General features: G+C 41.1%; 1 protein-coding gene across 1 annotated transcript in view; it reads left to right on the top strand.

Moving 5' to 3' along the window:
- The window catches only part of slc25a28 (solute carrier family 25 member 28), a 44,617-nt gene that overhangs the window by 19,272 nt on the left and 4,536 nt on the right, over positions 1-20,809 (top strand). The window contains exons 2-3 of the mRNA XM_078223123.1: positions 13,199-13,427; positions 16,918-16,974. Of these exons, the coding sequence (XP_078079249.1) occupies positions 13,199-13,427; positions 16,918-16,974 (286 nt within the window). The remainder of the gene's footprint in view (positions 1-13,198; positions 13,428-16,917; positions 16,975-20,809) is intronic.

A 20,809-nucleotide genomic window follows, 5' to 3' on the forward strand; every position in this document is an offset into this window, starting at 1 on the left:
GGTTTGATTTGGATGCCAGAGGAAGAACTGAGTCCATATGTGGCCTGATAAGTCAAAAACATTAATTGCGTATTTTTAAATGAACATTTGCCAAATGTTAACTTCCAGATTTTTCCAGACTTTCCTCTGGGTTTTCCTGGGTCGGTTCATGTGCCATTTGGGAGTATGGGTGAAAAGTAGAAATTTTTGTTAAATTTTGCTGCTGCACTTTGCACTCACCTTTACTAAAGAAAACTGATTCATCTCATCAGAACTATTTCAAAACTTGTTTTCGGTTCAAGCTATAAACTGTCCTCCACAGTTTACATAAAATGCAGAATTATTTTTGGGTGGAAGACTGACATTTGGTTGGCTAATGTCTGGTCATACACTTGTGGCATTAAAATAATATGAACTGGTTCAGAATTCAAGCTGTGTTTTTATATTGTGATAATGTCACTTGGTAAAATTTTGAATTCTGGTGAAGTCCTGTTGCGTGTGTGATCAGTACAAGTTTACATTTTTTTAAACAGTGACTCATTAGTTCCTTAAAGTATATTTTCATTTTTGAATAGACAAAACTAAATTTTAAAAAAGTTACTGTTGGAATCAAGTTGCATTTAGTAGTGAACAGTTGCAATTAATTGGAGAATAGGGTGGGCTGATCCAATCATTTGATAATTAGCGATTCCTTTTGCACTTGCATATCAAAACTGGAATCTGAAAAGCTTTGTTTAAAGTTCTAATTATAAGAGGATTTATCAGAGAACATAGTTTGGAGAAAAGTATATTCACTGGAGCCCTAATTTTTAGAAACCACCAAATTTAGGGTGGACTAATTCCAAAGGCTTATCAGAGACTTTCAGTGTAATTTCCTTTCCAGTGGGAGGATATGGCCTTTCAGACTCTTTTGTTTATGATGGATTTCCACAGTCATTGTAAACAAAAATATTAAAAGTTTATTCATGTTTTTGTAAGGACTTTGGACTGTAGCCTGTATAAACGGACTATTTAAAGATGATTGGGTTCTGCCTGTGCATGTCTCGTAACCTGGCGCCAAATACAGTGCTATGGGGAGGTCATGATCTGAAATTTGTGCAACTTAAGTGATTAAAGGTTTCCAATATTACTGTGATTGTACCTGCTCAAGTGGGATATCACAGTCTCCTTTGTGAAACCTGTGATTTTCCGGAACTTTGTGATGCTACTGTTGTTTAAACTTGATGTATAAGTTGTAACTTCAGTCATTGTTTCAGCCATTTGTTTAGAACATAGTGTACACCCAAATGTCACTTAATTCTGCAATTTTTCCTAAACCTGTTTACCCCCTCCATTTCATAACCTGTTGCTCTTTCAGTCATAACTTTTCCATTTTTGGCACAACATCCTCTGAGCCCTTTAGTTCCTTTTGGGTGCTGCTTTGTGAGATGCTTATGTAATGCAAGTTGTTGCTTTGAAATCTTTTCTAGGAAATAAGCAGGTTGTATTTAAATGTCCTTGAGATTTTTCACCGCAATTAATGACTTTTGAAGTGCAATCACTGTTAGATTCATGGCCAGCAAGATTTCACAAATAAGACATTAGGTGAAGATTTAAGTTTTCAGTAAAACAAAAGCAAAATGCTGGAAGTCTGAAATAGAAAAAAAATAGTCAGCAGGTCTGAAAGTGCCTCATGGAGATAAACATTTGACATTTTGGGTTGATCTTTCATTCTGAAATGTTAACTCTTTGCACTCTACGCGCACTCAATATTCAATTTTCTTAATTGACTATTCATGCTTGAATTAGAACATTACAGCGCAGTACAGGCCCTTCGGCCCTCGATGTTGCGCCAACCTGTGAAACCAATCTAAAGCCCATCTAACCTACACTATTCCAATATCATCCACATGTTTATCCAATGACCATTTAAATGCCCTTAATGTTGGCGAGTCCACTACTTTTGCAGGCAGGGCATTCCACGCCCTTACTACTGAGTAAAGAACCTACCTCTGACATCTGTCCTATATCTATCACCCCTCAATTTAAAGCTATGTCCCCTCGTGCTAGCCATCACCATCCGAGGAAAAAGGCTCTCACTGTCCACCCTATCTAATCCTCTGATCACCTTGTATGCCTCTATTAAGTCACCTCTTAACCACCTTCTCTCTAACGAAAACAACCTCAGGTCCCTCAGCCTTTCCTCATAAGACCTTCCCACCATACCAGGCAACATCCTGGTGAATCTTCTTTGCACCCTTTCCAATGCTTCCACATCCTTCCTATAATGCGGTGACCAGAACTGTACGCAATACTCCAAGTGCGGCCGCACCAGAGTTTTGTACAGCTGCAACATGACCTCATGGCTCCGAAACTTATCCCTCTACCAATAAAAGCTAACACCGTACACCTTCTTAACCCTATCAACCTGGGTGCCAACTTTCAGGGATCTATGCACATGGACACCGAGATCTCTCTGCTCGTCCACACTACCAAGTATCTTACCCATTAGCCCAGTACTCTGTATTCCTGTTACTCCTTCCAAAGTGAATCACCTCACACTTTTTCGCATTAAACTCCATTTGCCACCTCTCAGCCCAGCTCTGCAGCTTATCTATGTCCCTCTGTAACCTGCAACATCCTTCCGCACTTTCCGCACTGTCCACAACTCCTCCAACTTTAGTGTCATCCACAAATTTACTAACCCATCCTTCTACGCCCTCATCCAGGTCATTAATAAAAATGGCGAACAGCAGTGGCCCCAAAACAGATCCTTGCAGTACACCATAGAACATAGAACAGTACAGCACAGAACAGGCCCTTCGGCCCACGATGTTGTGCCGACCTTCATCTGAAACCAAGATCAAGCTATCCCACTCCCTACCATCCTGGTGTGCTCCATGTGCCTATCCAATAACCGCTTAAATGTTCCTAAAGTGTCTGACTCCACTATCACTGCAGGCAGTCCATTCCACACCCCAACCACTCTCTGCGTGAAGAACCTACCTCTGATATCCTTCCTATATCTCCCACCATGAACCCTATAGTTATGCCCCCTTGTAATAGCTCCATCCACCCGAGGAAATAGTCTTTGAACGTTCACTCGATCTATCCCCTTCATCATTTTATAAACCTCTATTAAGTCTCCCCTCAACCTCCTCCGCTCCAGAGAGAACAGCCCCAGCTCCCTCAACCTTTCCTCATAAGACCGACACTCCAAACCAGGCAGCATCCTGGTAAATCTCCTCTGCACTCTTTCCAGCGCTTCCACATCCTTCTTATAGTGAGGTGACCAGAACTGCACGCAATATTCCAAATGCAGTCTCACCAAGGTCCTGTACAGTTGCAGCATAACCCCACGGCTCTTAAACTCCAACCCCCTGTTAATAAAAGCTAACACACTTTATGCCTTCTTCACAGCTCTATCCACTTGAGTGGCAACCTTTAGAGATCTGTGGATATGGACCCCAAGATCTCTCTGTTCCTCCACAGTCTTCAGAACCCTACCTTTGACCCTGTAATCCACATTTAAATTTGTCCTACCAAAATGAATCACCTCACATTTATCAGGGTTAAACTCCATTTGCCATTTTTCAGCCCAGCTCTGCATCCTATCTATGTCTCTTTGCAGCCTACAACAGCCCTCCACCTCATCCACTACTCCACCAATCTTGGTGTCATCAGCAAATTTACTGATCCACCCTTCAGCCCCCTCCTCTAAGTCATTAATAAAAATCACAAAGAGCAGAGGACCAAGCACCGATCCCTGCGGCGCACCGATCCCTGCGGCACACCGCTAGCAACCTGCCTCCAGTCTGAAAATTTTCCATCCACCACCACCCTCTGTCTTCGATCAGACAGCCAGTTACCTATCCAATCGGCCAACTTTCCCTCTATCCCACACCTCCTTACTTTCATAATAAGCCGACCATGGGGGACCTTATCAAACGCCTATTAGACTAGTAACTGAACTCCAGGATGAACATTCCCATCGACCACCACCCTCTGTCTTCTTACAGCGAGCCAATTTCTGATCCAAACCGCTAAATCGCCCTCAATTCCATGCCTCCGTATTTTCTGCAGTAGCCTACCGTGGGGAACCTTATCAAACGCTTTACTGAAATCCATATACACCACATCAACTGCTTTACCCTTATCCACCTCTTTGGTCACCTCAAAGGACTCCATAAGGTTTGTGAGGCACGACCTACCCTTCACAAAACCGTGTTGACTCCCTAATCAAATTATTCCTTTCTAGATGATGATAAATCCTATCTCTTATAATCCTTTCCAAAACGTTGCCCACAACAGAAGTAAAGCTCACTGGTCTATAATTACCAGGGTTGTCTCTACTCCCCTTCTTGAACAAGGGGACAACATTTGCTATCCTCCAGTCTTCTGGCAGTATTCCTGTAGACAATGACAACATAAGATCAAAGCCAAAGGCTCTGCAATCTCCTCCCTAGCTTCCCAGAGAATCCTAGGATAAATCCCATCCGGCCTAGGGGACTTATCTATTTTCACACTTTCCAGAATTGCTAACACTTCCTCCTTATGAACCTCAATCCCATCTAGTCTAATAGCCTGTATCTCCGTATTCTCCTTGACAACATTGTCTTTTTCCTGTGTGAATACTGACGAAAAATATTCATTTAGCGCCTCTCCTATCTCTTCGGACTCCACGCACAACTTCCCACTACTGTCCTTGACTGGCCTTAATCTTACCCTAGTCATTCTTTTATTCCTGACATACCTATAGAAAGCTTTAGGATTTTCCTTGACCCGACCTGCCAAAGACTTCTCATGTCCCCTCCTGGCTCTTAACTCTTTCTTTAGGTCGTTCCTGGTTAACTTGTAACTCAAGTGCCCTAACTGAGCCTTCACGTCTCATCTTTACATAAGTCTCCTTCTTCCTCTTCACAAGAGATTCAACTTCTTTAGTAAACCACGGTTCCCTCACTTGACCACTTCCTCCCTGCCTGACAGGTACATACTTATCAAGGACACGCAGTAGCTGTTCCTTGAACAAGCTCCACATTTCAATTGTGCCCATCCCCTGCAGTTTCCTTCCACATTCTATGCATCCTTAATCTCGCCTAATCGCATCATAATTTCCTCTTGCCCTGCGGTATATACCTATCCCTTTCTATTGCTAAAGTAAACATAACCGAATTGTGGTCACGATCACCAAAGTGCTCACCTACCTCCAAATCTAACACCTGGTCTGGTTCATTACCCAGTACCAAATCCAACGTAGCCTCGCCTCTTGTTGGCCTATCTACATACTGTGTCAGGAAACCCTCCTGCACACATTGGACAAAAACTGACCCATGTAAAGGACTCGAACTATAGCATTTCCAGTCAATATTTGTAAAGTTAAAGTCCCCCATAACAACAACCCTGTTACTTTCGCTCCTATCCAGAATCATCTTTCCAATCCTTTCCTCTACATCTCTGGAACTTTTTGGAGGCCTGTAGAAAACTCCGAACAGGGTGACCTCTCCTTTCCTGTTTCTAACCTCAGCCCATACTACCTCCAGTAGACGAGTTCTCATCAAATGTCCTTTCTGCCACTGTAATACTGTCCTTGACTAACAATGCTACACCTCCCCCTCTTTTACCACCTTCCCTGATCTTACTGAAACATCTAAACCCCGGAACCTGCAACAACCATTCCTGTCCCTGCTCTATCCATGTCTCCGCAATGGCCACAACATCGAAGTCCCAGGTACCAACCCATGCTGCAAGTTCACCCACCTTATTCCGGATGCTCCTGGCGTTGAAGTATACACACTTCAAACCACCTTCCTGCCTGCCGGTACACTCCTGCGACCTTGAAACCTTATTCATGACCTCACTACTCTCAACCTCCTGTACACTGGAGCTACAATTCAGGTTCCCATCCCCCTGCTGAATTAGTTTAAACCCTCCCGAAGAGCATTAGCAAATTTCCCCCCCCAGGATATTGGTACCCCTCTGGTTCAGGTGTAGACCATCCTGTTTGTAGAGGTCCCACCTACCCCAGAATGAGCCCCAATTACCCAGGTATCTGAATCCCTCCCTCCTGCACCATCCCAGGGAGCACTGCCAGCAAGGATACTGGCAGGACCTGCTGTCCCTCCTCGGGTAATGCCATTCAGGTCTGCTTGAACAGATGGAATGAGTCTTGGGTTTGTCTATGGGGCAGTATGCCTAATATTGGAGCATATTCTTGGTATTGAAGTGTTAGCATGGATCATATGCGTCAGTCCAAAGAACAAAGAAAATTACAGCACAGGAACAGGCCCTTCGGCCCTCCAAGCCTGTACCGACCATGCTGCTCGACTTGACTAAAACCCCCTATCCTTCTGGGGACCATATCCCTCTATTCCCATCCTATTCATGTACTTGTCAAGACGTCCCTTAAAAGTCACTACTGTATCCGCTTCCATTACCTCCCCCGGCAGCGAGTTCCAGGCACCCACCACCCTCTTTTAAAAAAAAATCTGCCTCCTACATCTCCTTTAAACCTTGCCCCTCGCACCTTAAACCTGTGCCCCTGAGTCCTGAGATGGTCCTTGAATTCAAATCTTTTGACTCGGGTAATTGTGCTTCCAGCTTAATCAAGCTTTTACTAGGAAAAGCAGTCATAATATGAATTAAAAATCAAACAAAAATAATTCTTCACAACTTCAGGAGTATTAGATGCAGAATCGTCAATCAGCTTACATCGATTTGGGCTACTGATTCCATGCATCTTGGTGACCTGTATGTTCCAGACTTGCAGCTGTCAAATCCTGTTCCAGGTTATTTGGTGCATGCAGATTGCAAACTGGCTGGCAGTGCAACATTTTAAAACCTGCCTGTTACTTCACTCTTCCTTTCAGAGCAGTGATCTGGATTTGTTGGGAATCTTCATTTCAGGAAAATCTGGGAAGGGTCCTTTTTGCTCGTGGAAGATTTCATCAAGGGATGGACTAAGGAGATGTATGAATGGATAGTCTCAATGAATCCTATTTATGGGGTTATGGAAATTAACACAGACTAGGCAGCTTCCCAATGTTTGGGGAGAGTCATATAGTTGTATCATTTTTGCACATGTGACTCATGGAAGCTTCTTGTAAATGTAACGGGGTAAACCTACTTTTCACTACTCTTGTCATCCTGTCCATCATGTAACCTATTCCAATTCTACCAGGTGACAACAAGTAGATCAGAGTCTTTTGGGCCATTACTGCCACTGTCCCCTCCCTCAAAGAAAACCTTCATTTCTTACGTAAGCTGAATGTAATAATCCTAGAGGTTCTATGATTCTAAAGTAGATTCACAGAATGGGCACCACTAGGCGTTGCTTCTGACTTGGAAATCTAACCCAAAGAAATACAGCTTTAGGCTAGATAGATTGATCATTTTAAGACAGATGAGAAATTTCTTGACTGAGGATTGTGAATGTAGATGCTGCATCTTGAGTAAATTTAAGGCTGACAGTGTTTCAGATCAATGGGCAGAAAATCAGCCATAATATTGAATAGCTAAACTGGTTCACGAGGCCATATGATGAACTTTATATGTACAGTTCACAATTGTGTAGATTGTCCTTGGCTCTGATTTTAATCGCTTCTAGAATAAAGGTTAATTATTCCTTTACTGCAAAGAATCTGGCATTTGCATCCCATACATGGTACACATTAACTGTACAATTAAGCTTTGATTTGTTAATATTTCAAGTTAATTTAAAATGGCAAGTCCATTGTGGGAGTGATGGCGAGGATGAGATATTACAACTTGATGCCATAAATTTTTATCATAGGCATTTAGACTCCTTGCTTAGATTTCTGTTCCAATTTTTTATTTTGTACATTTTGTCCGAATTATTTTATATTGCTGTATCAACAGCAACACTTAATTGTTAGCAAATTATGATTAAGGTATTGATGTGAGTCATGGACATAATCTTTTGTATGGAGACAAAATAGTACTTCCTGAGTACAATCTCGGGTCACAATTTAAATTTAGTTTGAGCAAACTTTGAACCTTGATTTTTCTTTGTATGATTAATTCAATTGGCTTCTTAAAAATCTATTCTGTTGCAGTCCTGTGTTGTCAATTTAATTTGAACCTAATGCAGGTTTTTAGTTGTATCAGTGCAATTGGAAATTACTGCACTACAGTTAGTTGGATATTTCCCACAATCTTAACTTTTATCTCCTCATAACCAACATGTGCATCTCATCATCTGAAATGGGTGGTTTCATATCAAAAGGATTGCCACAAGCTAGAATATAAAAAGCAGGCTGTTTGGGAAACTTTAAAAGCTAAAGCAAACTCTGTTCCATCATGCGTATTTTAATGCTTAAAATAGCTGCCTATTTTGCCAGTTTCTGGTACTAAAGAATCAAACTGCTATTGAAAGGCTTTGTGCACGCATTAAAAACAGACATACAATGTTGTTGACCAGTTAAAATGTGGCTTCTGTTCTAAAATGAAATTAATGCACCATCTAGTATAAACATGATATATTTGACCTTTCTCTTTGTTCCTCTTTCAAGCATGGGCGTCCCTGGTTCAGTATCCCATCTGGCTGCAGGTCTAAGATGCACTTTGCAGTTTTTCTTTTTGGTGCATCTGACAAGCAAAGGGAAGTTATTGGTAGGATATGCAAGCTTGTCCTAAATCATAGTGCAAGTGAAAATTCCCTGTTAAAATCAATTATCTACTGAGAGCCACAAGGTGTCCTAGGAACTTCTGAAAGATGAATGGAGTAAATTAACTACTGTAGTAAGTATATTGGCCTAGGCAGAGTTAAAATTGTGGATTTCCTAGTGGGTAAAAGGGTCACTTGTTCTACCCAAATACAACAGTTCTACGATTTGCACTACATTTGATTTGGCCTGTATGAGTATTTTTGCTTTTTGGAAGTGGTAGTAGAACAGGATTGTAAATTTATCTAGGAACAAAAAATTGCTGGATTATTATCGAGCACAAACTTGATTACTTTGCTAGCAGGAGGGACAAAGTCTTCACAAATCTAGGCTGTGCTAACCATTGAAAAGCTGATTGGAGTGCTTGAACAGCTCTGTCTGAACAATGTGTGGAGCTGAATGAGTTGACTGGAGTTCCACAAGGTGCTCTGGGCGGTCCTGGGAGAAAGGCTGCCAATTTGGATAATACCCTATCTTCAAGCGCAGGCAGTCATTACTGAAGGCTGATCTCTGTAACATGAAGAAACTGATGGCCTTATCAGTATGGAGTGCAACATTTTTTTCAAGGCCTCCCATTATACAATGAATTAGTTCAGTGTTTGTTTAGGTGCCTCAACCTCATCATAACAAAATATTTATTCAGGACCTATTACTTTTTGGTTGGCTTGCATTTCATTGCCTCGATCTGATGCTGTCACAGTCTAATTGATCTTTGGTACTCCCTAAACTTTGAAAGGAGCGCCAGAAGGGGCTCCATGTTTGGTCAGTTATTTTCAATCTGCGTGCAGCTTTCCCTGAGCTCAGAGGGGCTGTCTAACCTGTCACTGCATGATCTGGGCATGGTGGTCACTCCCTTGATTTATAATTTGATCGTCCTGGTCATGTATGTCTCTGACTTCCAGAGAATATGTATTGTATTCTCCAAGGATCGATTTGGGTCAAATCTTCTGGACTTTCAGCAGGTTTGTTGTTGATGGACTCTCTGCATCTCAGACTTTACTTGGAGCACCACCCATCTGTACCTAGAGGTATAGCTGGCTAGTGACATAGCAAGAGATTGACATCAAAAGTTACAGCCTGTCTAGGATGCTGAACAGAACTGCTGAGGTGGTTATCCTGCAAGAGCCGACTGGTCATAACGCAACTGGTGGGTGATTTACTTTATTCAATTTGGTCCTTGCGTCTGAATTGATCGCTGAGATTCAGTGGAAAATCATTGACTTGAGTGTGGGGGGCAAGTTGGGTGGAAGGAAGATAGCAAGCACTGCATTGGGTCTCTGCAGCTTAAATCTCCAGCTTGGGGGGTGTTGGCATGTGCTTTTGTGCTTTCATTTCCAGGTTGGGACTGTACCTTCAGACCCTGGGCAGATAAGCATATAGAGGAGTAGAGATAACTAAGTAAAGAGAATTATGTAGAGTAATGGAGATAACTATGTGGAGAAGTGCAAATGGAAATAATCGTCTAGAGGAGCCTCCCCAAATGGTGTGCATGCTTGAATTATGACAGGCGGCTCCTTTGGCACGACATTGCAGGAACTACCTGCTGTCTTTTGAAGCCTAATTGGAATCCGTTTGGCTGCGATGTTAGTATTTGTGATGTTTTAGATGGCAGCAGAGTGAGTTGGATGTGATCAACTGGATATCTTGTTGCATCCAGTTCGACCATGACTCCACCAGTGGTCCCTGTTTGGTTATGATCAGGGCAACTTGCCATTCGTATCAGCCTCACTAAAACATGCTGAAGTAGCTTACAACCACCAAATTATTTTGTGTATTTGTTATGCAGCTAAATAAATGTTTGAACTTTATTTAAAATCACATTTTGGGGTGGTGTTGGCTGAGGTGCAAATGTTAACTGGGAGAATTCCCTCACTCCTAATGGAATGGTAATTCTATGTTCATCGGAAAGGTTGGACCTTCAGTATTACATTGAAGTCAACCTTGAATGACCCACCTAACAATTGTTAGCACTGATCCAAGCTGGCGTGTGGAACTCCAAATGTGCAGCTACGTTGGGAAGTGTTAGCGGGAGTAGTTTAGCCAGAAAAACTGGTGTTCTAATCAATTTGGGTTGATCAAACTGCCCCTTTTTGTCTTCCAGTGCCCTTTTTAGCAACTAGAAGCTGAATTTAGTTTGCACTTTGAATGTAACTATCTCCCCTAAATCGGATAATATTGGCAAAAATCTGATCCTGACTTTGCTTGGGTTTCACTCATACTAAGTGTGAACCAAAAGTGAAGGCAGAAGCGGAAAACCTGACCAAGTAGCAGAAGGCTTCTCCTCTTCAATGATGTGCAAGGTTGGAATCAGAGCTTTTAAAAAAAAAAAATACACTGCATGCCGTGTCTTGTAGCTTAGTTTACCTTATGTTCTGGTACCTACTGAATATTAAACTAAGAATGTAATTAAACTCATAATTTGAGCTTTATTTTATGAGTAACTTTTGCAAATTACTGTAGCAGCAGTGAGCAGTTTCAGTTAAGGTGGCCCAACATAATGTAGTTTAGAGTTATACAGGCTTTGATTAATCACGAACTTGAAACTAACTGAGCAGGATTAACTGACAAGGAATTACAATTGTGCCTGTGCTCCAGGATGGGGATAAATTAACCAAGGTTGTACTGCTAATTCTTACCCAGTGCCCTCTATTTGAAAAGAGTTAGGACATTGGATGTCATTTTCCCTCTTCTTCATTCATGTGATGTGCGTGTTACTGGCTAGGCGAGCATGTAATGCCCATCCCTAATTACCCTTAAAGGGTAGTGGTGAGCTGCCTTGAACTGCTGCAGTCCATGTCATGCAGGTGCACCCACAGTGTAGTGAGTTCCAGGATTTTGACCCAGCGACAATGAAGGAACAGCAATATATTTCCAAGTCAGGATGTTTGAGTGACTTGGAGGGCTGCATTAGTCTCAAGTTCTTGGTTGAAGAAGTTGCCAACATTTGGCTGTGTAGATTTGCGTGGAAAAATGGCCTTTAGCTCGGGTAAGAGAACTAGTGTAGGAACAAATGACAATCGGTAGCCTCCAGTAGTCAGAATTAAGAAAGCTTAAGAGTCTTGTGTAGCAAACTAGCATTTTGGCCTTTTATTATACGTGACTGTTTGTTTAAGACCTTAAATAATTATCACTTGGCAGGCTCGAGACACCTGATTACTATGAGTTCCAGTGTTTTAACTTTTTGCTGTGGAAAATACTGCATTTCCAATTTAATCGTGTAAGAGAAAGCAAATATTGCATTCAGAGCCTTGCATGACTGCTGAATTTCTCCAAGTGCTTTACAACCAAAGAAGTATTGTTTGATGTGTAGTCACTGTTGTAGTGTAGGATCAACAAATATTGTACAATACATTTTAGTGATGGTTAACCACTTACAGAAATACTGGTCATAGATTAGTACGATTTGCCTCTATCGACTGAGCAAATTGCTTGGATTTAATGACAACTGGCTTTCTCTCTGATGTACTAAGCATATGTTCCTCTTTGTTAACTGGACATAACAGGAAAGAAGCATTTTGTAAAGCGACACGGTAGATAGCCTAAACCCACCATTTGAAACATCAAATTCTATTTTCATATCAGTGTTTAGGAAATGTTGACCATGTTTCAATCTCAAGATACGCCACACCGGTGCCTGTTCGGGTACGCTGAGAGAATTTAGCACGGCCAATGCACCCAACGAGCACATCTTTCGGACTATGGGAGGAAACCCACGCAGTCTGTGACCCAAGCCGGGAATTGAACCTGGGTCCCTGGTGCTGTGAGGCAGCAGTGCTAACCTCTGTGCCACCATGCCGCCCAAATATAAATAAGACAGATTAAATAGCCTGGCTGTGCCTAACACAGTAAATAAGATTGGGGCTGACTTTAGAAACCAATAATTAGTAGCTGGTAGGAATGAGAGAGAGAGAATAAATGGGGCTAAAATGTGGCACTGAGTGAATCAAAGATAACAATGAGTGGGGGTGAGAGTGTGGTGTGGCAGTCTGTCTGAGACTGTGATTGTAAATAGGGTGCGAGGCTAGCTGATTGTGAGGGGGTGTTTGAGTGGGCAGTCAGACATCCCCTCCCTCATTCAGGCACCTCACCCGCTGCTCAGGGCCCCACCTTGAGTGATTCCTATTCTCCATTCCCATGATTCCCATACTGTTAGTCCAAAGCGATCGGTGCATGATACATGAATGACTTGAATAGATTATTAAAACACTGGTTTACTGGAATCATTTCTAAAAGTTCAGTTTACTCTTTTTAGTGGCATTGGAAAGCAAAAGTAATATATGTGCAAAATAGGCTCCAAGTGATGTCTTTAACTGAACCCAGAACATTGGACTTTTAAGAATGATAAAGTCACTTTTCTCTAAGGTTATTGTGGGATTAAGAACAAAATATTCTTCCCAAGTCTGAATTGTTCACATGCTAGTTATATTCTATTTATTCAGCCAGATGAGTAATTGGACCAAATGGTTCATTTGTTCCATTTTAAGAGGTGTTCGCGCTCATTCACAAATGGGTGTTTTGTTTTTGCAGTTGCTTCAAACACCTTTCTTCTTTGATTTCAGACGCGAATGCAGAGCCTGCAGCCAGACCCAGCGGCCCGGTACAGGAATGTAATGGATGCCTTGAAGAGGATAGTCCGCACCGAAGGATTTTGGAGGCCAATGAGAGGATTAAATGTGACTGCCACTGGTGCTGGGCCGGCACATGCCCTCTACTTTGCGTGCTATGAAAAAATTAAAAAGACACTGAGTGATACCATTCATCCCGGTGGCAATAGTCACATTGCTAATGGTATTAATTACTACTTCAGTGATTCTTCTTCAGTTAAGCACCCTTATGCCCCTTCTTCCCGTTTGTTTCTTTCATGTAATCTCTTAATGCTCTGTGCAGGTGCCTTGACCAGAATGTTCACCTAATGCTGAAAACTACTTGTGCTGTCCTGGTTTTAAATCTACTAATCTGCCTTCCTGTAAGCATGTTAGTCTTTTTCTAGCCTTGATTTTTTTTTAGTTCATTGCTGTGATGTAACTTAGTTTTACACGTTGTGATCCTGAGTAGAGAATTAGATGTTGAGACCTATTAGATTGGGTGAACGTAGCCAACTATTGAACGTTACTTGATACTGTGCTGTTTGGGATACTAGTTTAACACATCTTTTGTTCACCATGGGAATAAACAAGTATTTCATGCTATTAAATGCGAATAAAGAAAACATGCACTTGTGGCCGTGACATGCTGGAAACATGTTGCCTGCCAACAGCTCCAAGCAAAATATAATTTCTATGGATATCTTCACTGGCCGAACCATGTGGCACAAAGTGTAAAATGTCTCTTTTTAAAAAGAAAGAGAAAACAAGAATTTACGATGTGAAACTCTGCCACTTGTGATTGAAGCAAATATGCATTTAAGGGGCTAGATAGGTGCATGAGGGAAGAGAAAGATATGTTGGGGTGAGGTGGGAGGAGGCTTGTGGAGCAAGCTGTGCTGGAAATTCTCTGAGTTTGAAATTAATTGAAGTTAAAGTTATTGTAGTTTAAAAACCTCATATTAAACATTTATGGACATGTCACAATTCTTCACAATATAGTGCAGCTTTTGACACTTTAAAATATTAATTTCTTTTGGTAAAATCAAGTTTTTAAAATTTAAAAATGGGTTACAGTAGTAACATAGGTACACATTGAATTTGCAAATCTACTTCATTGCAGGTTTATTACCTTTTGTGACTTATTTTCTGTTCAACGTATTTGGGTAGAAAGTAGAAATTTAAAAGGTAGATGGTGCAGGTTTGACTTGACTCATTTTGAATGACCTGGTTAGTTCGAGGACGAAGATCTCTTGTACTACCACTATTTTATGCACCTCTGTCCCATCTCTGTCTTAAGTACACAACTGCTATATTACTAAAATCTCGTTCATTATGACTTGGGCTTTACTATCTGTTTATACTGATTTATTTATATCCCTTTATTTTGTGTTTAATTCAGAACTAATTTTGCTTATTATAAATATTCGATCATTCCACTTCCAAACTACATGTACTTGACCTCTTGAACCCCCCCCCCCCCCCCCAATTTTCTTTCCACTATAAAGCATCAAGCACTGCTCTTGGTGTCCAAGCATGCTTTCTAAGGAACAGACCCAGTTCTGCAAGTCTTATTTTACCCACAAGCCATGCTCCATCTAGTGGTGCATCCTTCCAAAAGAAAATTGGCCTTTTTAAAAAAAAAAATGTTCATTGGAGTTTAAAATTCTGGTATTGAGCTCAGCATGGTGCTTGATTAGGTTTCTGTCTGTGCACCGTTCATTTAGCTGGGCTGTTACCCTGATGTTTACTTCTCAATTAGTCAAGCATGATGTTGCCTCAAGTAACTTCTACACTCGTAGATGCATTTCTTCACCACTCCGCCCGCAACACACACACACACCCACAATCATAGAAGTTCCAATTTGAAATTTGGTGGCAGTGATTGGAAACAGGGTCTGTATGTAAATCTTGACTTGGATGACACACACACTGTTCCTTGCCAAAGAATAAGGTTCCTCCCTGGTTTGATGATTGCTTTCTGCCCTGCAATCCAGCTGACTATATTTTCTAAATTTCTCACCTAAAATTTCTTGATTCTCTTCAGCCCAGTACTCGCTCTGTGTCGCTCTTGTGTCCTTCAGTGGTTTAATTGCTTTCTAACATCAATGCTAATGGATCTGCATTAACGAGCAAGTTTTAAACAGAGGAACAAATCGTGCATCATTTAAAATTTTACAAATGTGTGATCCTGTTCTGCATAAACACATTAGTATCTTGCTTAAGAGCTGGTAATTGGCATTTCTTATCCAGCTGCTCTTTCTCCTCCATCCCCTTCCTCTTGTCCCTTCTGCCTATTTGCTTTTTCAGGTTATGTAATGTTTGGTAAGTAAAACATTGGTATGTTTTTCCCATTTTGAGTTGTAATTTGTCAAACTGTAGATTTAACTACAGAATCTTCCCCAAGAAAATCTAATTTGGAAGGACTGCACCAAACATTTAAACACACGACGAGTTCAACATTGGACAATGTTGAACATCTGATCATGTCATTTTAGATGCTTATTTTCTTGCCTGTCTACTGGAAGAAACAGTTAATTTGATGCATTGACTGACATTTAAATAGCTTGAGTCAGCAAGATCTTTCAGCTCGGCCCATTCTATGGCTTTGTGGTTGCTGAAGTTGTAGCAATTTTGTTTTTGTTGTAATGCACTCAGCTATTAATAGCTGACAGAACTAGTTGCACTTGTGAACCATTAACAACTGTTGGAGAGTGAATCATCTTGGTTAGGATAAGACTTGGACAAAAATTTTAAAGTTAAGCAATGCATTGACGTACTACGACAGGTAGTCATCAAGCTTTGCTATGCCATTGCAACACTTGTGTTGCAAATCTGAACAAAAAGATTTCCCTATTTGTGTTTTCTCCTTCCTCTGCGCATGTCCAGCAGGGTATTAGTTAATGATCCCCAACCACTCCACCCCCTCCTCCAGCATATACACATCCTAGGTGCCACAGAGGTCATTTGCATCCTCTGTCATTACTTGGTTGGAAACAGCCAGCCACACAGTCTGATGATTAAACTCAAAACCGTCCTAGTTTACATCCTTGGAGTGTTTGCATTCAATAAATCCAATGCTCTTGGAGGGAACTATGGTTCCTGTTGCTCTGTTTGGCAGGATGAATGTCCTTTTTTCTCAGTAGGATGCTCTGTAGAAACTTAGGTGTCTTAGCAGAGAAATAAATTGGCACCATCTTGCCTGAATTACTTTACCTGTAGAATTTGTGAAAGTTCACTCAAAAAGGTATCCAAGATGAGGAAAAATAGTTAAATGTGAATTGAAGATGATGAATAAACTTTCTGGGCTATTTTGTAGATACAGTGGTCAATGAAGGAAACTTTTTAACCAAATGTTTCTTCACCCCACCCCATGGTTTCTATTCTACATATTTTCCTCTACTGAGTGTGTGGATGAGGCAATTGTTCACGCTTGTTTGTGAACAGACCTTTAATGGATGGATGCCAGAAAGGAAATGGTTGGGTTTACTGCACCCAATTTGTGATCAAAATGGTAACATTTCTTCAGACTATCTGCGTCGAAGTGCGATTGCTGTGCCCTGGGGATTCTTGCACTTGATTGTGCTTAATGTTGAAATGTGAGGGCTCTCTTGACTTGGGATAAAGTTTCCCCAGTGGCATTGGTAGCTCTGGATAACCTTCACTCGCGCTCACGTGTGGAGTTTCTTTTGCAGGTGCAGCAGGATGTGTGGCGACTTTGTTTCATGATGCGGCCATGAACCCTGCTGAAGGTAATGTTAACAAGGTTAAAAAAATCTACTGAGACAGAGTTGGCTTTTTCTCTTCTTGCTTTTGACTTGTGTGTTTCAGGTACATTGATTATAAACCCCCACTCCCCATTTTGTATTTCTGCATACTTCAAAATCTACAAGTAGAGACTTGAAATTAATTAACTGCAAGACCGTAGTGTATTGTTCCTGGCCAATATTCTTTCGGAGTATGGACTGATGTATCAAATTAATGCACACAGGGCTAGATCATAATGTAACAAGGCAATTTGATTCTTCATGCATGTGCCACTTTCTATTCTTGTCCCATTTTCCTGCTTTTTCATAGCTGTTGGTAGCATTCTTGCATCTGAGTTAGATGGTGGGTTCAAGCCTGTTTTGAGTTTATAAATCAAGGCTGATACTCCAGTGCAGGAATGGGGGACTGTTATACTACTGGAAGTGCCATCTTTTGAACGAGACATTAATCAGTTGTATTTTGGCTCAGTAACACCAAATTGTACTCACCGTTTACAACAAACTTATTTAAGAGGGGGAAATCAAAATACGTTCTGTCCAATAACTGATTTTTAGATTCTCGCTTTTGAGCTGCTGTTTTTTTAATTGTAAGAGTTTTCAAAAACCATTCGAGCAGTCTCTGGAACGTTGGTCTTCCTCAGGTCTTGGCATTAATAAAGGTAAATTACATTTTTCTGACTTGCCACCTAATCTAAAATGCACAGTTTCTGCTCCTTTTCTGCCACCATCCCATCCCCTCATTTTACAGTTTGTAAATACTGCTCAGAGGTTGGTTACAGTGGCTCTAATGTTGCTAGTTTAAGATTCTGTTTAATTTTCCTCCTCCATTCTCCAACCCCCTCTCCTGTCTTAACATTAAAGGTCCTGGATAACTTGTTCCCAGGCTGCTCCCAGTAAGGCTCGTGTGAAAAGTATTGCTCTATCCTAGAAGTGATTTTTTTTTTTGTCTTCTCTTGAGTGGGACTATTTGGTCTGCAGTTCCCGCATCACTATTTTGTATAACATCTCAACAGATTAACCCTACCATTGATCGTTCTGGCATCATGCATTATTGCTCCAGTACTTTGCTATTGAGTTCTTTGTCACTTCAGGAATTTTTAAGCCTCCTTGAACAAATTTTGTGTGCGCACCTAGTTTTTTGCAGTACGGACCACTTAAACATACTTTTGAAGCAGTGCTGCAGATGATTTAGGATATCCAGAACAAAAATAACTTGGCTTTTAGAATTTTTACTCCATTGTTGTAGCAGAAAAAGGTTTGACATTTCACTGAATTATTGATGTCCTCTAGTATTCTGCAGGCAATATTAAAATTGCAGAAGCAGGTCCGCATCACATGTAACTAAAGTTTCCTTTTCAGCAATCGATATTTTGATATCTTGAGCACAGTGAAGGTGCAACTGTTGTAGAATTGCATGTGTTTACAATTCTAATTGACTGTTTTCGGCCAGTATTCCTTAGCTTGAAGCTATCTCAGCTTGCACTGTGCCAATATAGATATGAAGCCTGTGCTTTTGTGGCAAAAATGGATTTTGTTCTACCTCCCATATACCATAAATTAATAGATTTTGATCATTTTTAACTTGAACAATCTTTGTAGAAGGAAAGGGCTTGGAAAGGATGGTATTTTTCAAATCTGCTAACTTCTGCGGCACATAATATTTAAGAGTTGGATGTTGGCAGACATGATATTTCTACCAAGGAATAAGCCTTGCTGGATAACATTTCTGTTTGTGCATTCCATGTTTGCAAAGTTAAAGCAGGCTTTGTGCAAACATTACAGTCGCATTTATGCTCATTCAGAAATGGAGTTGATGTGGGTGTTTCTGCCAATTTTGGGAGTACGTGCAAAAGCTTAACTGTCGGCCCCTAAACTGGAAAGTGATGCCAAGTGTGTGGGAATTAAATTGCTGATTTTCTGTGGGTGAAGCAGATGACACAGATGCATTGTTACAGTTTGCCTGCCTGCCAAGTTGTGCTTGCTCTGTAATTTGTTTTTTAAAAATATTAAGCTGACTCAACCCAAATTGATAAATGGTTCATGCCGGGACAGTCTAGGTAATGGATTTTTCTCTGACTGCAGCTTGTCTGTCTGGTTATTGTTGTTGCAGTTTGATGCACCATCTAGAGGCATAGATAGTAATGATTTGTCCCGTGAGCGCAAATGCATTCCGGCAATCAGTATGTTTGGTTTGTTTGCAATGGTTTCACAAGCGGATTGCAGACTTGAGTTTTTTTTAAATCTCGCGTGATCTCTCAAATTCAATGTCTAGATTTGCCTGGGATGAACACATTAAACAATAAAAATAATTCAAGAAAGTGACCAAGTGCCCTAATGATGGTTGGAATTGGGTGTTGAATGACAAGTTGCAGAAGGTTAGAGAGCTTGCTTTTAAAAAAAGAAAACAGTTTGTGTTTTTAATAGCTTAATTAGTGTCACCATGTAAAGGGAATGTGCAGCTGGGGAAAGCAAGGTCGTGGATGTGAAGGCACTTGAACCTTTTGGATGCAGAGTGGGGAAAGGAAGGTTCTTGGGATCTTGCAGGTGCATTGGGTACTGATGGGTCACCCGAGATCTATGTGGGGGCTTTTTGTCAAATTTGATGTTTACACTCATCACTTATTTCCTGAAAATAACAGCTTTTTCTCCAAAGATTTGCCAGCAGCATTCTGCTCAGTATGTAAACAAAGCACATCGCAGCTGTTGTGTTGCAAATGGTGAATACCATTAATGACTTCTCGGCTGCATGCGTTGCTTTTAATTTCTCTGCTGTTTTTTAATCTTTTTTTCTCTCTATCTCCCCCCCTCCCCCCCACTCCCACCCCTCCCCAACCATCAATTCTCTGCTTTCCTAAAGGTGTTGACTACATGTTGGGGAATTGTGGCCTTCCAGTATCTAGTCCAAGTGACCATTCTTTATGTAGGAGCCTAGATATTCGTGCTAGTGGGCTATTCAACTGTGGAGGGCAACACAATTGTGTCCTATCCCAGTGTCCATCCATGTGCTTGCCAGAGGTAAATAAACAATGATTTGGAGCGGGAACTTGTCTAATTCTTTCTTCTACCCTTCCTCTTCATTCTCTTCCTCCCCAACTATCCTAAGTTATGAACATATCTTCAGAGTAAGTAAATATAGAATCTTTTCCTCCACTCCTGACTTCATCACATAGATGCAACCCAGAAATGTCAGCAGTTCTAACACATAGTGACATTTTGTAATCCTCCCATCTAGTAATGTTACTGGATTACATTGTATTTGATTCTCAAATTAAAATTCCTATTGCATGCAGCTCCCTATATTTACTATAACTGACGTGCTCCACTGACTGGATCAGAACACATTTCTATCTTGACATTTGGGCCTTTTTATTCCTTCTCTTGAAAGCTCTCCTTCACGTTGGGGTCTGTTTCACAAGCACATTTCTCTTACTTCACTCGCCACACTGATGTGCAAGTCTGGATGGTGAATGTGGCCATGTCTTTCATGGGGACTCCACAGTAGACATCATCGAATTCTCACCCCATGGAACAGGCACATGTATAAACACCACTTTCCTGCAATTATACAGAATAACCATTTGGAGTGGGAATCTTGGCTTAAGCTCCCCTTTGAATCCTGACCAGTTGTCCAGCCATTTCACTATTTTGAATAAAAATGTGCAGAGGCTGAAGCAGAATGCCCAGTCTTGGTTTTGAGCTGCATTCCTATTGTCAGGATTGACTAACGGCCTTGGATATTATGGTTTGAGGTTTGCTTTGCAAGAAACAGGTGTTGGGATCTTTGCATAATATGTCTAGCTTGTAAGCAGATTCTACCACA

The sequence above is a fragment of the Mustelus asterias genome, chromosome 11 (assembly GCF_964213995.1).
Source record: "Mustelus asterias chromosome 11, sMusAst1.hap1.1, whole genome shotgun sequence".
Taxonomy (NCBI): domain Eukaryota; kingdom Metazoa; phylum Chordata; class Chondrichthyes; order Carcharhiniformes; family Triakidae; genus Mustelus; species Mustelus asterias.